Source organism: Tasmannia lanceolata, unplaced genomic scaffold (genome assembly GCF_043159265.1).
Source record: "Tasmannia lanceolata isolate RefF3 unplaced genomic scaffold, GAP_Taslan_0.1 ptg000008l, whole genome shotgun sequence".
Lineage (NCBI taxonomy): Eukaryota > Viridiplantae > Streptophyta > Magnoliopsida > Canellales > Winteraceae > Tasmannia > Tasmannia lanceolata.
In genome coordinates, this window is record NW_027518685.1 from 14,896,806 (window position 1) to 14,914,374 (window position 17,569).

The 17,569-nt window shown below is 39.2% G+C and overlaps 1 protein-coding gene across 13 annotated transcripts in view; it reads right to left on the minus strand.

The window, feature by feature from the left end:
* Window positions 1-17,569, minus strand: part of RST1 (ARM repeat superfamily protein) — a 73,281-nt gene that overhangs the window by 43,459 nt on the left and 12,253 nt on the right. For all 13 annotated transcript variants that reach the window (XR_013252947.1, XR_013252943.1, XR_013252942.1 and 10 more), the window contains exons 4-8: window positions 8,294-8,570; window positions 4,604-4,854; window positions 4,127-4,307; window positions 3,388-3,575; window positions 3,159-3,259 (exon numbers count right to left, since the gene is read on the minus strand). Coding sequence is in view for 5 of the 13 variants with exons in the window: in XM_077388133.1 (XP_077244248.1) it covers window positions 3,159-3,259; window positions 3,388-3,575; window positions 4,127-4,307; window positions 4,604-4,854; window positions 8,294-8,570 (998 nt within the window). In the remaining 8 variants the exon portion in view is untranslated. The remainder of the gene's footprint in view (window positions 1-3,158; window positions 3,260-3,387; window positions 3,576-4,126; window positions 4,308-4,603; window positions 4,855-8,293; window positions 8,571-17,569) is intronic.

A 17,569-nucleotide genomic window follows, 5' to 3' on the forward strand; every position in this document is an offset into this window, starting at 1 on the left:
CTGAATCTTGTCACGAATAAAATGGCAATCCACTTCAATGTACTTCGCCCTCTCATGGAAGACCGGATTTGAAGCAATATTCTCTCCACTTTCCCTCTCTCATCTCTCCATCTCATTCTCTCTCTCTCTCTCTCTCTCTCTCTCTCTCTCTCTCTCTCTCTCTCTCTCTTCACTTGGGCCATTTCTGATCGGAATTTGATCTCGCAGTCAACACGAGCGTTATTCCTTACAACTTGAAGAGTCTATCCAACCCACTTTCAGCGACCGACAGCAAGCACAGGCACTACTTTGAGCAACCTTCATCATCAATCAATTTGGGTTTGACCGTCAATCCGAACCATCTAGGAGTCCGATCTGAGATCCGTGAAATGTATTGTGTTCCTTTGGGCATGACAGACAAACAGATCAGACGGTTGATTTCATTTTTCGACATCAATCTCAATGGCTCGACCAGTTGTTCCATATTTTGATGGGTATGACCATTGATATTTTCATGGCTATACTCCCTATAGCTACTATGAGGATGCATGTCTACAGTGGATCAATGCTCTGGACATATCATGGATGCTATGGCTATGATCACCGGGTGACCACCTGTCGAGCCGGAGAAACCGCGAGACAATGCGCCCAATTGTTTTGGAGGGATATGGGGACAAAGTGTCATAACTCGGGTGAGCCTCCATTCCGTCGATGGGAGGAAATCTGTGATGTGTTTATAAGTGAATTTGCACCGGAGACTTATTATAGGCATGAGCAAAGATTAATACATGAGCGAGCAACGTATAAACAAAGATTGATGCGAGAAGCCGCTCGACTTGCACAAGAAACAAGTTCATGAAATATTGAAAAGGCTAGTGCTTGACTTGGATGAGATGAGATTGACGACCTAATCAGCTAAGAAGAAAGTTGATAGCACTATTGATGAGCCAAGGCACAGATGAGGCTAGTAATATTGTGGATGAGACTGTTATAGACATTGAGCCCGAGCTTATGTCAGATGCAGAGTCACAGATGGCAGATACAAAGCTAAAGAGAGTCCAATGACTCATGATGCATTGCCAGATGGATGAGACTATTCTACATGGATGATTTCTTCTATATCACTAAGCTCTTGTTCCATTCCACTTTCACAAATATCACGAGCATTATACAGTATTCAAGAGTTCGACGGATTGCAACTCCCGCTCCTTCACTGGATCGTCTACATATTTGATGCAGGTAGACAAGAACTCGAGGACGAGTTCTTTCCAAAACAGGGAGAATGATGCGGATTGTAGGCCCAATAAGAGGCATATTTTTCCATTAGGAATTTTAGGGAATTATTTCCATGCTATTTAGTTTCTAGGATTTTTATTTCCATGATATTTAGTTTTAGGGCATTTCTTTTCCATGTTATTTAGAATAAGGGAATTTATTTATTTTCCATGAAACTTTATTTCAATTGCCTATATAAGGTCCTCATGTATTAGGGATTATTAGTTTTTGATGATTAAAGATTGATTGATAATTTCTCCCCTCCAGAGATTTCATCTTCTTCCTTATTCTCCTCTATTCCTCCTCCATTCTTCTCCTATTCTTCCCCTACGCTTCTCTTCCTCTTCTCCTCTTTTCTCTTCTTCTTATTTTCCCTTCCTAGCATGCATCAAGGGTTCAAGTCAACAACACGACTTGTCTCCTTTCCTTTATATTAATTTTTTTGAAAATGGTAGCCAATTTTATTGCAAAGGAAGAAAAAGAGGAAGACAGAGATGATCGTTGTACATCGATGATAGAAATAAAAAGAAGCCAAAGATAATCACTGTAAGAAATGGAGATAGTCATGGAGGGAGAAAGTCAAAAAGAGCCAATGATTCCTTAGACACCCTTTCTCTCACTAACCCATCCGCACCGAATTGGCAGATCGCCGAACATGATGGAATACCATAGAAGATGATCTCACCCAATCAAACATCTCATCAAACAGCCTATCGAATCTCCAAGGATGTTTCTCCGATCTTTCTAGCCAACGGATTACGTTGAGAGAGTCCCCTTCTATCACCACATCGACTAGACCTAGCCTTCCCTTTATACTAATAATAATTGTTAATTACAAAATTGCCCATTGAGGCTTATCACCGGCAGTCTGTTCAGGGTTCCAAACTCAATGGTGGCAAGTAAACACGAGGGTTGCCCTCGCTGCAGGATTTAACCCAACACCTTACAGAATGAGCTCACGACAGCCATGCACCACCTGTGTCCACGCCTTGTAGGGTACACAGCACACCCTGCCACTCTCTCAAGAAGCGGACTCCCGGGTGAATGCGCTATTGTTGAGTAGCTCTCTTTTGGCTGCAAGAGGCATCTAAGATGGAAGTATAAAGGTAGACCCATTGAAAGAAGGGGATTTGCTCAAACAAAGGAGGAAGCAAAGGCGGGTTAATGCTTTTTGCTGGTTGGCTCCATTATCACAAAGATGCTCCAAAATTGGCTTGGTTCCAAGACATAGAGCCTATGTTGAATCACCACTTAGCGGGGTTACTAGGACTTGGGTCTCTTTCTTGGGTAGAACACCAAGTACATGTGTCTTTACCGATTAACCAATTTCTAGACGCTAGAGTGGATCATAAAGATGGCGCCAGAAAATATGCAGAAAACCTCTTTATTTCCCAGTGAGGAAAATTTGGCTACCGTCTCATGCCTTTCGGCCTTAAAGCAAGGGTATCAAAGTTTTCTATAATCTAGCCACTGGCCTTCCCTTTATATTAATAATAATTGTAAATTACAAAATTGCCCATTAGTGTGCATCGAATTAGTACAGCATAAAGGAAAACAAACCAAGTATATACACTAACAAACAAGAGTAAGTAACTTGTACAACTCAATCAACTACAACAATGTAAGTGATACATAGAAGCTACATTGCACAGAAATTACCAAAAACTCTCCAGAAAATCGAATTGTTGAAATTTATCACGCACCACTTCATGACATAAATTCAATTAACTAATTGTGTGTCAAGAGAAAAAGTTTACAAGAAATGGTAAAATATTTGAGAGCACACTAATCAGAAATCAAACATATGTACAGTTCACTAGCATCATAATGCTGACCATTATCAGTACAAAATAAAGAAAATAAAGAAAATAAAACCATAAATATAGATGAGACAAATAACATACGGTTTCGCATCCTTGTGGAGCATTGGAAAAATAGTCTGAAGAATAAGAGGCCCCATAACATAATGTGAGGCCAGTGATGGAAGTATTCCCAAAAGTTTGAGCTGCAAACAAATGTTAATAAAAATTTAGGATAAAACGGTAACACCATATGGGAAGCTCTAAAGAAATTCTCAAACATGTCCGACAATAACTTAGTGAAAAGCAAAAAAAGCAAACAATGAAAACTTACCAATATGTCATGTGAATCGCTCCCATTATTGCAGAAAATTTTACTATAAAAGAGAATTGTTAGCAAAAGTGGTATGCCCACTTTAGGATCCATAGCTCCAATAGCGGCCAAAGAGTCTACAGCAGCTGTCCCCAATTGATAATGCATAACGAGAATAGCAACTACAGAACTGAGTAACAAAGGAATTCCTACAAGAAGAATATGGCATGAATGGGGACGTGTGATGACAATTTTAGAGAAAACACTACGGGGCCGTTTGGATACGCAATTTAGAATCTTGGATTTCCTCAAAATCCTGGATAGGAGACAAGGGAAGAAGGGGACCGTCCATTCTGCTTCTCTTTAGGATCTTGGATTTTAAGTAAGAAATTCTAAAACCTGGAAACATGGGATGATCTGCAACTCTCTCTCTCCGCTTCTCTTTAGAATATTAGATTTTAAGTAAGAAATCCAGATTTTAGAAATCTCTCCCCCGTCTTGAGAATTCTAAAACCTGGAAACATGGGATGATGTCCTACTCTCTTGCTGACGGAAAGAAGGGTGAGAAATCAGAAAATGACCGCAGGTCTCCTTCCCTTGTCTCAACCAGGATTTTGAGGAAATCCAAGATTCCAAAATCGGCGTATCCAAACGGCCCCTAAATGAATTTAAGACCAACTACCATCTTAGCATTGTACTCTAACAAGTTCAAATAAATAGCAAATTCTCTGGACTAGTTTGAGCAACAAAATGAAAAAACCTGTAAACATATTTTCTTGGGATTGAGACATTGGTTTAGATTTTTTCCTTTTAGCAATCATGAGAGAGTATTCCCTTAGTTGATATATCAGTGACCTCGGTTCTCCATACACCCCCTTACTCTCAAATGTAACATTGCAAGCAAACTTCAAAAAGTAAGAATTGGATAACGAATGTTGATCCTGGAAATTACAACATAAGAAATAATGGTTAGGTGGTGGAGCCATATTCAACATACTAAACATTATATTAACAGCTATAAAATCCAACCAGTTTCCCCTATTTTAGGCAGCTAAACTAGGAACAAAGCTACAGACTAACCACTGCAACACTTGGTTCGTCAACCATTGCTTACAAGGCTCAATGCAAACTCAAAATCTTCATTTTACCAAACCGAAATGAATGGAGCAGATTATTCATAATTAATCAACAGGCCAATCAAAAATGTATTATTAAAATGAATAAAGCAAAAGTATACCTGGAACCAGAGATGATGCAGAAGCCTACACATAATAGATTCGGGTTTGCTGATAGATGGAAACCCCACTGAAGCAATAGGCAATTTCTTTGGTGAAACCAAAAAATCTGCTAAGAACCTTTCCAGTCTCGAAAGTAGATCAGTTGCTGAAGCTTTAACAGATGTAGAAGGGGAAGAAAGAAGGTTAGTAACAGGAAAAATGAATAGCAGCTCTTCAGTGACACAAGCAGCAGCTCTTCCCGCAATATATTCTGCAAGAGTAAACAATCGTCTTTTAGCAATTTATTGGCAATGAGAAGCTACCAAAATAAATAGCCTCGAGAGCTATGATCAAATTTAGATATGAATTAGCATAACTATCATTGAGCATTCTTTCAAGCAACAAACAAGATTGCCAAGAACAGGGGCTGGAGGTGTACAAAGAATTGAATTATAATAACATAGGAAAAGAGTCTAGAAAACCAGTGAAAACTTGGCCTCAGATGAAAATTCAGCCAAGGAGTAAAGTAGTCAACTAAGCAAAATCAGGCAAGTCAAAGAAGTCTCTGATTGAATTGGTAAGGCAAAACTCAGAGAGAATTCAACCAAGGTAAACAAGAGCCAGACACGGGAGAGCGATGACTGACTCAAGGAGTTTTTAAACTAAGAAAACAACTGAAAATACTACATTTCATGCCACGTATCCATTGAAAGCAAGGAAAATCATACAGAAAAAACAAATACAGGTATTACACAAAGAGAACTGTAAAACCTGAAATATTATTCTTTCAGAATACACAGAAGGAACTATTCAAAAAAAAAACAAAAGGAATACACAGAAGGAAAAAAGTGTGCACTGAAACCTAAATAAAGGTTGGATCACCATTGAATACATAAGGCTAGCTAACCACGGTGGACACCATTGCTGCTATAGATAAAAGGCAATGTCAATCGTGAAAAGGGATTTGCGATGCAATAGACCATCGGTGAAATGCCTTTTGCGATGGACGCTAGCAAATCCCTCATGAAAATTTTGTCCCACACCAAAAGAAATGCCATGAAGGTGTAAATGCCACCAACAAAAAAGAACACCACCTTCTCACAGACATGCTTGAAGAGGATGGAAAACTTTGGAAGTATAATGAAATAAGTCCCAATGGTTCCGAGAAAAAAAGATAAAAACTCGGATCTATACGTACAAAAGCTCTACAAAAGGCCAAAAAATAGTACTTAATGTAAATAAGTTACATTAAAGCTGGTACAGACAAAAGATGACGTCACTGGTGAAAACTTGGTCCTGTGATAAAAAAAACCATAAACCCAAAGGTATAAATGCCACCAAAAAATAAGACCACCTTCTCAGAAGCATGCTTGGAGAGGATGAAAACCAGAAGTGAAAGAAGCACCAAAAAACATACATGTACAAAAGCCCTACATGGACACAACAGATCACCTAATGTAAATAAGATAATGCCTTGCAACACTAGTGAGAAGATGTAGAAAAGAGAACTGAGTGAAAATTAGGAAGAGAATAAACGAGAAACAATGAATGTCTTTACCAATCACAAGGTAAATCCCCAATATAAATAAAGACTAAGATGTCAACAAATAATAAAAGAATTTCTATTTGGAGTTAAAGTCTGTATTATAATATTCGATAAAGCAGTCGAGAGAATGAACTATGGAGATTAGTCGGAGATTAGTTTTAAATCCAAAATAAAAAACAAATACTGCTCGTACACTTGAAGCATACAATCATACATGATGTTCAAAACCAAGAAAGTAGTCGGAGATTCAGAGTAATTGCTTAAACTTTTTTAGCCTTCTGCTGCAGCAATGATTTGTATGCTTAACAAGATGCTTACATCTCACTCGAATGACATGTGAATTATTACTTTTTCCGAAGGTCAAACATCAAAATCCCACTCTATTTCCTGATTTCAATAAAAAAAAAGAAGACAACAGAAAAAAAAGAAAAAAAAAACGTATTCATATATAAAAACTGAATAAAAAAGAATAAATACATTTAAGGAAATCTATATAACAGTCAGAGACCTAACCTATATGGTAGAACCTATCATAAAAGGAGATAAAGCATGAAAAAGGGAATAAATTAAAGTAATTTCCCCTTTAAAATCAAGCGGTTAACCATCCATTAGCAACAATCTTGGACTATTTTAAATTGCATTAGAAATAATGGCAATTTAAAAAGAAATAATGAATGACCATACAGCTATTGTATGATTGATGAATGGTGTTCGACTGTTCGGGTTACAACTGACCATACAGCTATTGTACGATTGATGAATGGTGTTGGGGTTACAGCTATTGTATGAGTGGTAAAGGATGAAAAGGATTAGGGTTTTCAAAGATGAAAAACGAAGTCGAATTCCTAAGAAGAGTGATTAAGAGATTTGAGAAGGGATTAGGAGATTAGGTCTTTGAGTGGATCGGATGAGAGGAAAGAAGGGGAACTAGGATTTTTTTTTTTTCTGGATGATAATGTCAGTTTGAAAACTTCGAATAGAGAGGAAAGAAGAAAGATAGTTTAGTTTAATTATTTAACATCAAAGGGAGAATAATGATTACCTTAAGGGAATGAAAAAAATGATACCGAAACTGAGTTGAAAAACGAAAAATGGAACCAGCAACAGACTCTTAACACATTGGCAACCACTTGGCTTTATTTTACTTCCCTTTTTTTCGCTTTTTTTCTTAAATGACAACACCACCCTCTCTATGCCATGTGGCATGTAGGGATTTGATCAGTTCTGCTCTTGGTTAGGCATCCAGTTTCTGAAGCACAACACTTAAGGGAAATCATCTTTAAGTGTAGGCCTTCTATGATACCGTGTAAAGGAGTTGAAAAGGATGAAGTAAAATAAGGAGAACACAAATGGTGGGGGGGTCTTCTATTCACCATTTTTAGTACACAATACATCACTTAATATTAATGCCAAGTAAAATGGCCTATTTACCCTAAATGACAAATAATAAAATCTCAAAATTTTAACCAATAACAAGGAAAACAGAAACTCCTTATTTCGTGTACCTCTAAGAAACAAATTTCATATTTTTTCACACGTACATCCAAAGATGTCAGCGGTGTACACTAACCACCATGATTGATAGCAATGTGAAATTTAAAAAGAACAAACAGTAAAGCTGAAAATTTGTTTATACATTAATTTCAAGTAAATTGACCTATATAACCTTTTTTTTATATATAGGTCAATTTACCTGACCTATATAACCTTAATGACAAATAAAAAAGTGTATGTTTCAAATTTAAAAGGAACAAACAGTAAAGCTGAAATTTGTTTATACATTAATGTCAAGTAAATTGACCTATATACCCTTAATGACAAATAATGGAATCCCAAAATTTTAACCATTAACAAGGAAAACAAAAACTCTTTATTTCATATACATCTATGAAACAAATTTCATATTTTTGCACATGTACATCCAAGGAAGTCAATGGTGTAAAATAGACACCGTGGTTGATAGCAAGGTGAAAATTGTAAGTTTTCAATTTAAAAGGCATAAACAGTAAAGCTGAAAATTAGAAACAAACTGTAAAAAAATCTCATTACAATTTGAGATAGAGGCAGATAGTTGGCCCCTCGCAGGTATTGGAAATAAGCACTAAGATATATCAAAAGGAAAGTTTCATTATAGATTTATAAGAACAAGATTGGGAGAACACACCATTTTCATATTTCCACTTCAACAAGAAAACTGACAGTTCTAGCAGAGAGAGCTGTTCATGTTCAAACTCTGAAAGGGTGAGGATGACTGCCAAGGAAGTTATAACAGAGCCGAACTCGGGTATATATTGCAAGCCAAGCTCTTTCTGGACAAGCAATAGGCGCTCTGAAAGTTCAATAACAACCTCACTCCCGCCATAGGGATTGCATATATCAGTACACAGTGATAGAAGAGTCTCCAACAGCTCCACACCACACATTCGAAGCTCATTCGTCAGCTGTTATCGTGGGCACAAATTTAAATTAGTAGAGACCAAGCCTTCCTGACCACAACAGAAGTTCTAAATATAGGAAGTAGAATTTTTTATTTTTTTTTTGGAAAAAGCTGCCCAAACAGCACTAGGAATAGAAAAACCAACCAAAGGATTATGATCAAATTGAAGGACACAGTGTGCAATATATTTCCTATAACTTGACATAATAGAGAAAAAAGAATCCACTAAGGGACGGGTTCATTATGCTTTTATCAAGGAGTCATATCAAACTTATTAATGAATGAGAACTACAACAAAAGAGTAAAAGGAGCAAAGAGCGGTCCTTACAGGCAAATATGGTTCACAGATTTGACAAGTAATTCTTCTTTCTGGATGACAAAGATGTATTACCAGGAGGCAGTGCCTGGGGACCAAGATGGAGATTTGACAAATAATTATAAATCTTTTGGTAAGCAAGATTTTGTTTTCCCCTGGAAAAAGGAACTGCAAATTTGAGGTAAAACAGTGAATTGTATAGTTAGGGGAACAATGAAAAGCACCTGTGGAAAATTGCTCATCAAATTCGCCAACCATCTTTCTACGAAAAAGAAAACAATAAGGATGGAGGAGGGGTCCCCGTGACTTGCCTTTAGCACTGTTTGGTCTTAAAAGAGATGGTGAAGAAAAGGAAATAAATGCGGTTCAAGAAAGAAAAACATGGACTCTTTTGTTAATGAATTAAGTTACGAGAATTTGCCGTTAACTTACATAGTCATTCTTCTTGAAGGCAAATCCAGTAAATTACTCAATTGTAACAAGTTTATTATGAAGATAAAACATTCATTAGTACTATGATTATCTGAACAGAAACATATGCATGAGATCCGGATTGCATCAAATTCTCTCATTCAGGTCAAGTGCATATCTGGTTCTTTATAAATATTTTGGACAAAACATATTGTTCTAATGCAGACACAAGTCCTCTTAAGCAAGCACCACCAGTGAAAAATCATGCAATCACTGACCAACTTTTAAAGGCTGAAGTCCCAATTCATTCAGAAAGTATTTGTCCTAGCTTATTTCCTACTAACCGTGTATTGCTTATATCAACTGATTCTATCAGAAAACAATATCTTTACTTGTAATTGAATCTCTCTCTTTTCTTTTGATAGCTAGTCGGGGTCCTTCCAAACAACTTACCTACCAAAAAACAGAAAGAAGAAAGAAAAAACACATTTTCCCGACTCCAAAATCCAAAAATTGTTTTACAATACCATAAAAAAAAGAAAAGAAAGAAACCACAATTTTTACTCAATAATTTCCGAAGCCAACATAGTATCCGAAGCGACATTGTAGCCGAAGGGCAACATTGTATCCAAGACGACCTTATCTCTGAGGCAACATTGTATCCGGGGCGACATTGTATCCGAAGGCGACATAATATCCGAAGCGACCTTCTATCCAAAAGCAAAATAGTATCTGAGGCTACATTGTATCCAAGGCGACATTATATCCGAGGCAACATAGTATCCAAAGCAACATTGTAGCCGAAGGCAACATAGTATCCGAGACTACATTGTATCCGAGGTGACTTTATATCCGAAGCGACATTGTATCCAAGGCGATATTGTATCCGAAGGCGACATAGTATCCGAAGCGACCTTGTATCCGAAAGAAAATAGTATCTAAGGCTACATTGTATCCTAGGCGACAATATATCCGAAGGCAACATAGTATCGGATGCGACATTGTAGCCGAAGGCAACATAGTATCCGAGGCGACTTTAAATCTGAGGCAACATTGTATCCAAGGCGACATTATATCCGACGGCGACATAGTATCCCAAGCGACCTTGTATCCGAAAGCAAAATAATATCTGAGGCTACATTGTACCCGAGGCAACCTTATATCCGAAGGCAACATAGTATCCAAAGTGACATTATAGCCGAACAGCAACAATGTAGCTGGGGTGACTTTATATCTGAGACATGGTATAAATTTTCGACCGAAATCCGAAATTTCGGACCAAATTTTCGGATTTCGGTGGGGACCGAAACTGAAATTTTCCGAAATTCAATTTTTCGCCATTTACCAAATTTGGGACAGAAATTTCGATTTAATGACATTATTTATTAAAACAAAAAAAGTGATACAATATTTCAACAGAAATTTCGAAATTTGGGACCGGAATTTGGAACCAAATTACCAAATTTCAGACCGAAATTTCGGTTTTTGGTGGTGTCCGAAACGGTTACCGAAACCGAAATTTTAAACCATTATCTAAGGCAACATTGTATCCGAAGGCGACATAATAACCAAAGAGACCTTCTATCTGAAAGCAAAATAGTATCCGAGGCAACATTGTATCCGAGGCGACATTATATCCAAAGGCAACATAGTATCCGAAGCGACATTGTAGCCGAAGGTGACATTGTAGCCGAACGAAACAAAGTATCAGAGGCTACATTGTATCCGAGGCGACTTTATATCTGAGGCAACATTGTATCTTAGGCGACATTGTATCCGAAGGCAACATAGTATCCGAAGCGACCATGTATCCGAAAGCAAAATAGAATCTGAGGCTACATTGTATCCGAGACGACATTATATCCGAAGGCAACATAGTATCTGAGCCTACATTCTATCCTAGCAGACTTTATATTCAAGGCAACATTGTATCTGATGCGACATTGTATACGAAGGCAACATAGTATCCGAAGCGACCTTGTATCCGAAAGCAAAATAGTATCCGAGGCTACATTGTATCTGAGGCAACATTATATCCGAAGGCAACATAGTTTTCCGAAGCGACATTGTAGTCGAAGGCAATATAGTATCCGAGGCTACATGTATCGGAGGAGACTTTAAATCTGAGGCACCATTGTATCCTAGGCAACATTGTATCCGAAGGCGACATAGTATCCGAAGCGACCTTGTATCCGAAAATAAATAGTATCCGAGGCTACATTGTATCCGAGGCGACATTATATCTGAAGGCAACATACTATCCAAAGCGACATTATAGCCGAAGGCAACATAATATCCGAGACTACATTGTATCCGAGGCAACATTGTATCTGAGGCAACACTGTATCCGATGGCGACATTGTATCCGAAAGCAAAACAGTATCCAAGGCTACATTGTATCCAAGGCGACATTATACAAAGGCAACATGATATCCGAAGCGACATTGTAGCCAAAGGGTAATATTGTATCCGAGGCGACTATATATCAGAGGCAACATTATATCAGGGACGACATTGTACCCGAAGGCGACATAGTATCCGAAGCGACCTTGTATCCGGAAGCAAAATAGTATCTGAATTACGTTGTATCCGAGGCAACATTGTATCCGAAGCCAACATAGCATCTGAAGCGACATTGTAGACGAAGGCAACATAGTATCTGAGGCTACATTGTATCCGATGCGACTTTATATCCGAGGCAACATTGTATTCGAGGCGACATTGTATCCAAAGCGACATTGTAGCCGAAGGGCAACATTGTATCCGAGGCACCTTTATTCCCGAGGCACCTTTATATCCGAGGTGACATAGTATCCGAAGCGACCTTGCATCCGAAAACAAAATAATATCCGATGCTACATTGTATCCGCAGCGACATTATGTCCGAAGGGACCTTGCATCCGAAAACAAAATAGTATCCGATGCTACATAGTATCCGGAGCGACCTTGTATCCAAAAGAAAAATAGTATCCGATGTTGTATTGTATCCGAGGCGACAGTATATCCGAAGGCAACATAGTATCCGAAGCAACATTGTAGCTGAAGGACAACATTTTGTCCGAGGCGACTTTATATCAGAGGCCACATTATATACGGGGAGACATTGCATCCAAAAGCGAAATAATATCATAAGCGACCTTCTATCCGAAAGCAAAATTGTATCCGAGGCTACATTGTATCCGAAGCGACATTATATCCGAAGGCAAAATAGTGTCCGAAACGACATTGTAGCGAAAGGCAACAGAATATTAGAGGCTATACTGTATCCGAGGCGACTTTATATCCGATTCAGCATTGTATCCACGGCGACATTGTATCTGAAGGCGACAGTATCCGAAGTGACCTTGTATCCAAAGGCAAAATAGTATCCGAGGATACATTGTATCCGAGGCGACATTATATTCGAAGGCAATATAGTATCCGAAGCGACATTGTAGCCGAAGGCAACATAGTATTAAAGGAAACATTGTATTCGAGGCGACTTTATATCCGAGGCAACATTGTATCCGATGCGACATTGTATCAGAAGGGAACATAGTATCCAAAGCGACCTTGTATCCGAAAGCAAAATAGTATCAGAGGCTACATTGTATCCGATGCGACATTATACCCGAAGGCAACATAGTATCCAAAGCAACATTGTAGACGAAGGCAACATAGTATCAAAAGCAACATTGTAGACGAAGGAAACATAATATCCGAGGATACATTGTATCCGAGTCGACTTTATATCTGAGGCAACAAGATGTGACATTGTATCCGGATAAGACACAGTATCCGAAGCGACCTTGTATCCGAAAGCAAAATAGTATCTGATGCTATATTGTATCCGAGGCGACATTACATCTGAAGGCAACATAGTATCCGAATCAACCTTGTATCCGAAAGCAAAATAGTATCTAAGGCTACAATGTTTCCGAGGCGACAATATATTTGAAGGCAACATAGTATCTGTAGCAACATTGTAGCCAGAGGGCAACATTGTATCTGAGGCAACATTATAGCCGAAGGGCAACATTGTATCTGAGGCAACATTGTATCCGGGGCGACATATCCGAAGGCAACTTTGTATCCGAAGCGAGCTTTTATCAGAAAGCAAAATAGCATCTGAGGCTACATTGTATCCAAGGTGACATAGTATCCAAAGCAACATTCTAGCCGAAGGCAAAATAGTATCCGAGGCTACATTGTATCTGAGGCAACTTTATGTCCGAGGCAACATTGTATCCCATGCAACATTGTATCCGATGGCGACATTTTACCAGAAGCGACCTTGTATCCGAAAGCAAAATAGCATCCAAGGCTACATTGTGATGCAGATATTAGGATTTATTTTTGTATTATTTAGTTTCTAGTATTTTTATTTCCATGTTATTAGTTTCTAGGATTTTATTTTCCATGTTATTTAGAATTAGGAAGTTTAGTCTTTTAGGGAATTCTTATTTTAGAAGGTTTCTATTTTTTAGGTTGCTTATTTGCCTATATATAGGCCTCTTTAGAGTTTTATTGTTAACTTTGATTGATATTGAATAAAGATTGATTCTCCCTCTACTGTTCTCTTCTTCTCCTCCTCTTCTCATATTCTTCTCTTCTCCCCTAATTTCGTCTCTTCTTATTCTTCTCCTTCTATTCTCTTCTTCTCATTCTATCCCCTTTCGTCTATTTCTCTCCCATTTCTTCTATTTCCCATCACGGTGCTGCATCACATTGTAACCGAGGCGACATTATATCCGAAGGAAACATAGTATCTGAAGCGACATTGTAGCCGAAGGCAACATAGTATCGAAGGCTACATTATATCCAAGACGACTTTATATCCGATGCAACATTGTATCCGAAGCGACATTGTATCCAAAGGCGACAATATCCGAAGCGACCTTGTATCAGAAAGAAAATACTATCCGAGGTAACAATGTATCCGTGACGACTTTATATCTGAAGGAAACATAATATCCGATGCGACATTGTAGCAGAAGGCAACATAGCATCCGAGGCAACTTTATATCCAAGGCGACATTGTATCCGACGGCGACATTGTATCCGAAGCGACCTTCTATCCAAAAGCAAAATAGTATCCGAGGCTAGATTGTATCCGAGGCGACATTAAACCTGAAGGCAACATAGTATCCAAATCGACATTGTAGCAGAAGGGCAACATTGTAGCCAAGGCGACTTTATATCTGAGGTAACATTGTATCCGGGGTGACATTGTATCCAAAGGCAACATAATATCCGAAGCGACCTTTTATCCAAAAGCAAAATAGTATCTGAGGCTACATTGTATCCGAGGCGACATTATATCCAAAGGCAACATAGTCTCTGAGGCTACATTGTATCCGAGGCACTTCATATCCGAAGCAACATTGTATCTGAGGTGACATTGTATCCGAAGGCGACATAATATCCGAAACGACCTTGTATTCGAAAGCAAAATAATATACGAGGCGACATTATATCCGAAGGCAACATAGTATCCGAAGCGGCATTGTAGGCGAAGGCAACATAGTACCCGAGGCTACATTATATCCGAGCCAACTTTATATTTGAGGCAACATTGTATCCGAGTCAACATTGTATCCGAAGGCGACATAGTATCCGAAGCCACCTTGTATCCGAAGCTACATTGTATCTGAGGCGACATTGTATCCGTAAGCAACACAGTATCTGAAGCGACATTGTAGCCGAAAGCAACATAGTATCTGAGGCTACATTGTATCCAATGAGACTTTATATATGAGGTAGACTTGGCAAACGGGTAACCCGCGCGGGTACAGTTACAGGCGGGTATGGGTAAGAAATACCGGCGCGGGTACGGGTAGCCTTCCATGAACCCGGAACCCACCCGGGCGGGTACGGGTGTATGAACACATAAAGGTGGTACGATGGATGTACAAGCCTTGATGTTTAATCCAACAGCAGCTTCTTAACAAGTCGGCTGCTGATGGATCAAATATCAAGGATGGGATGATATACGCCCATTCATCATACAATTTTTTATTTACTTTAACAAGTGTTTGTTTTGGTACAACCAAAGATACCAGTCACATAGTCTAATTGCTTTGACTTGTTTTGTTGGCCCACCCACATAGTCTATTTTTTACTGTTTAGTGTTTAGGCCTTAAGAATAAAAATTTGAAAACCGAATGGCAGGTAACCCGCGGGCACCAACGCCCGACCCAGACCTACCCGCCGGTCACGGGTACGGGTTGGGTGCGGGTATTTCTTTTTCCACGGGTAATGAAATTAGTACCCGTACCCCCGAAATTGGTACCCGTACCCCTGTGGGCCGGGTGTACTAGCGAGTACGGGTCTCATTTTGCCAGGCCTAATCTGAGGCAACATTGTATCCGAGGCGACATTGTATCCGAAGGCGACATAGTATCCGAAGCGACCAGGTATCCGAAACAAAATAGTATATGAGGCTACATTGTATCCGAGGCGACATTATATCCAAAGCCAATATAGTATCCAAAGCGACATTGTAGCCGAAGGCAACATAATAACCGAGACTACATTGTATCCGAAGCGACTTTATATCCGAGGCAACATTGCATCTGAGGCGACAGTGTATCCGATGGCGACAGTGCATCCGAAGCGACCTTGTATCCGAAAGCAAAAGAGTATCCGAGGCTATATTGTATCAGAGGCGACACTATATCCGAAGGCAACATAATATCCGAAGCGACATTGTAGCAAAAGGGCAATACTGTATCCAAGGCGACTATATATCAGAGGCAGAATTGTATCCGGGGCGACATTATATCCAAAGGCGACATAGTATTCGAAGCAACCTTGTATCAGAAAGCAAAATAATATCCGAGGCTACATTGTATCCGAGGCTACATTGGATCCGAGTTGACTTCATATCCAAGGCAACATTATATCCGAGGCGACATTGTATCCGAAGCGACATTGAGCCATTTTATCCGATGCGACATTATATCCGAAGGCATCATAGTATCCGAAGCGACCTTCCATCCGAAAGCAAAATACTATATGAGGCTACATTGTATCTGAGGCACATTATATCCGAAAGCAACATAGTATCCGAAGCGACATTGTAGTCGAAGGCAACATAGTATCCGAGGCTACATGTATCTAAGGAGACTTTAAATCAAATGCACCATTGTATCCGAGGCAACATTGTATCCAAAGGTGACATAGTATCCGAAGCGACCTTGTATTCGAAACAAAATAGTATCCGAGGCTATATTGTATCCGAGGGGGCATTATATCCGAAGGCAACATACTATCCGAAGTGACATTGTAGCCGAAGGCAACATAATATCCGAGACTACATTGTATCCGAGGCGACTTTATATCCGAGGCAACATTGTATCTGAGGCGACAGTGTATCCGAAACGATCTTGTAACTGAAAGCAAAACAGTATCCAAGGCTACATTGTATCCAATGCGACATTATATCCAAAAGCAACATAATATCCGAAGCGACATTATATCGAAAGGCAACATAATATCCGAAGCGACATTGTAGCCAAAGGGTAATATTGTATCCGAGGCGACTATATATCAGAGGCAACATTATATCAGGGGCGATATTGTATCCGAACGCGACATAGTATCCGAACCAAACTTGTATCTAGAAGCAAAATAGTCTCCAAATTACATTGTCTCCGAGGCAAAATTATATCCGCAGTCAGCATAACATCCGAAGCGACATTGTCGACAAAAGGCAACAAAGTATCCGAGGCTACATTTTATCCGAGGCAACATTGTATCCGAGGCGACATTGTATCCGAAGCGACATTGCAGCCAAAGGGCAACGTTGTATCCGAGCCAACTTTATATCCGAGGCAACATTTTATCCGAGGCGACATAGTATCCGAAGGCGACATAGTATCCGAAGCGACCTTGCATCCGAAAACAAAATAGTATATGATGCTAAATTGTATCCGATGCCACATTATATCCGAAGGCAACATACTATCAGAAGCGACCTTATATCTAAAAGCAAATAGTATCTGAGGCTGCTTTGTATCCGAGGCGACATTCTATCCGAAGGCAACATAGTATCTGAAGCAACATTGTAGCCGAAGGACAACATTGTATCCGAGTCGACTTTATATCAGAGGCCACATTGTATACGGGGAGACATTGTATCTAAAAGCGATATAATATCATAAGCGACCTTTTACCCGAAAGCAAAATAGTATCTGAGGCGGCATAATATCCGAAGGCAAAATAGTATCTGAAGCGACATTGTAGCCGAAGGCAACATAATATCTGAGGCTATAATGTATCTGATGCAACTTTAT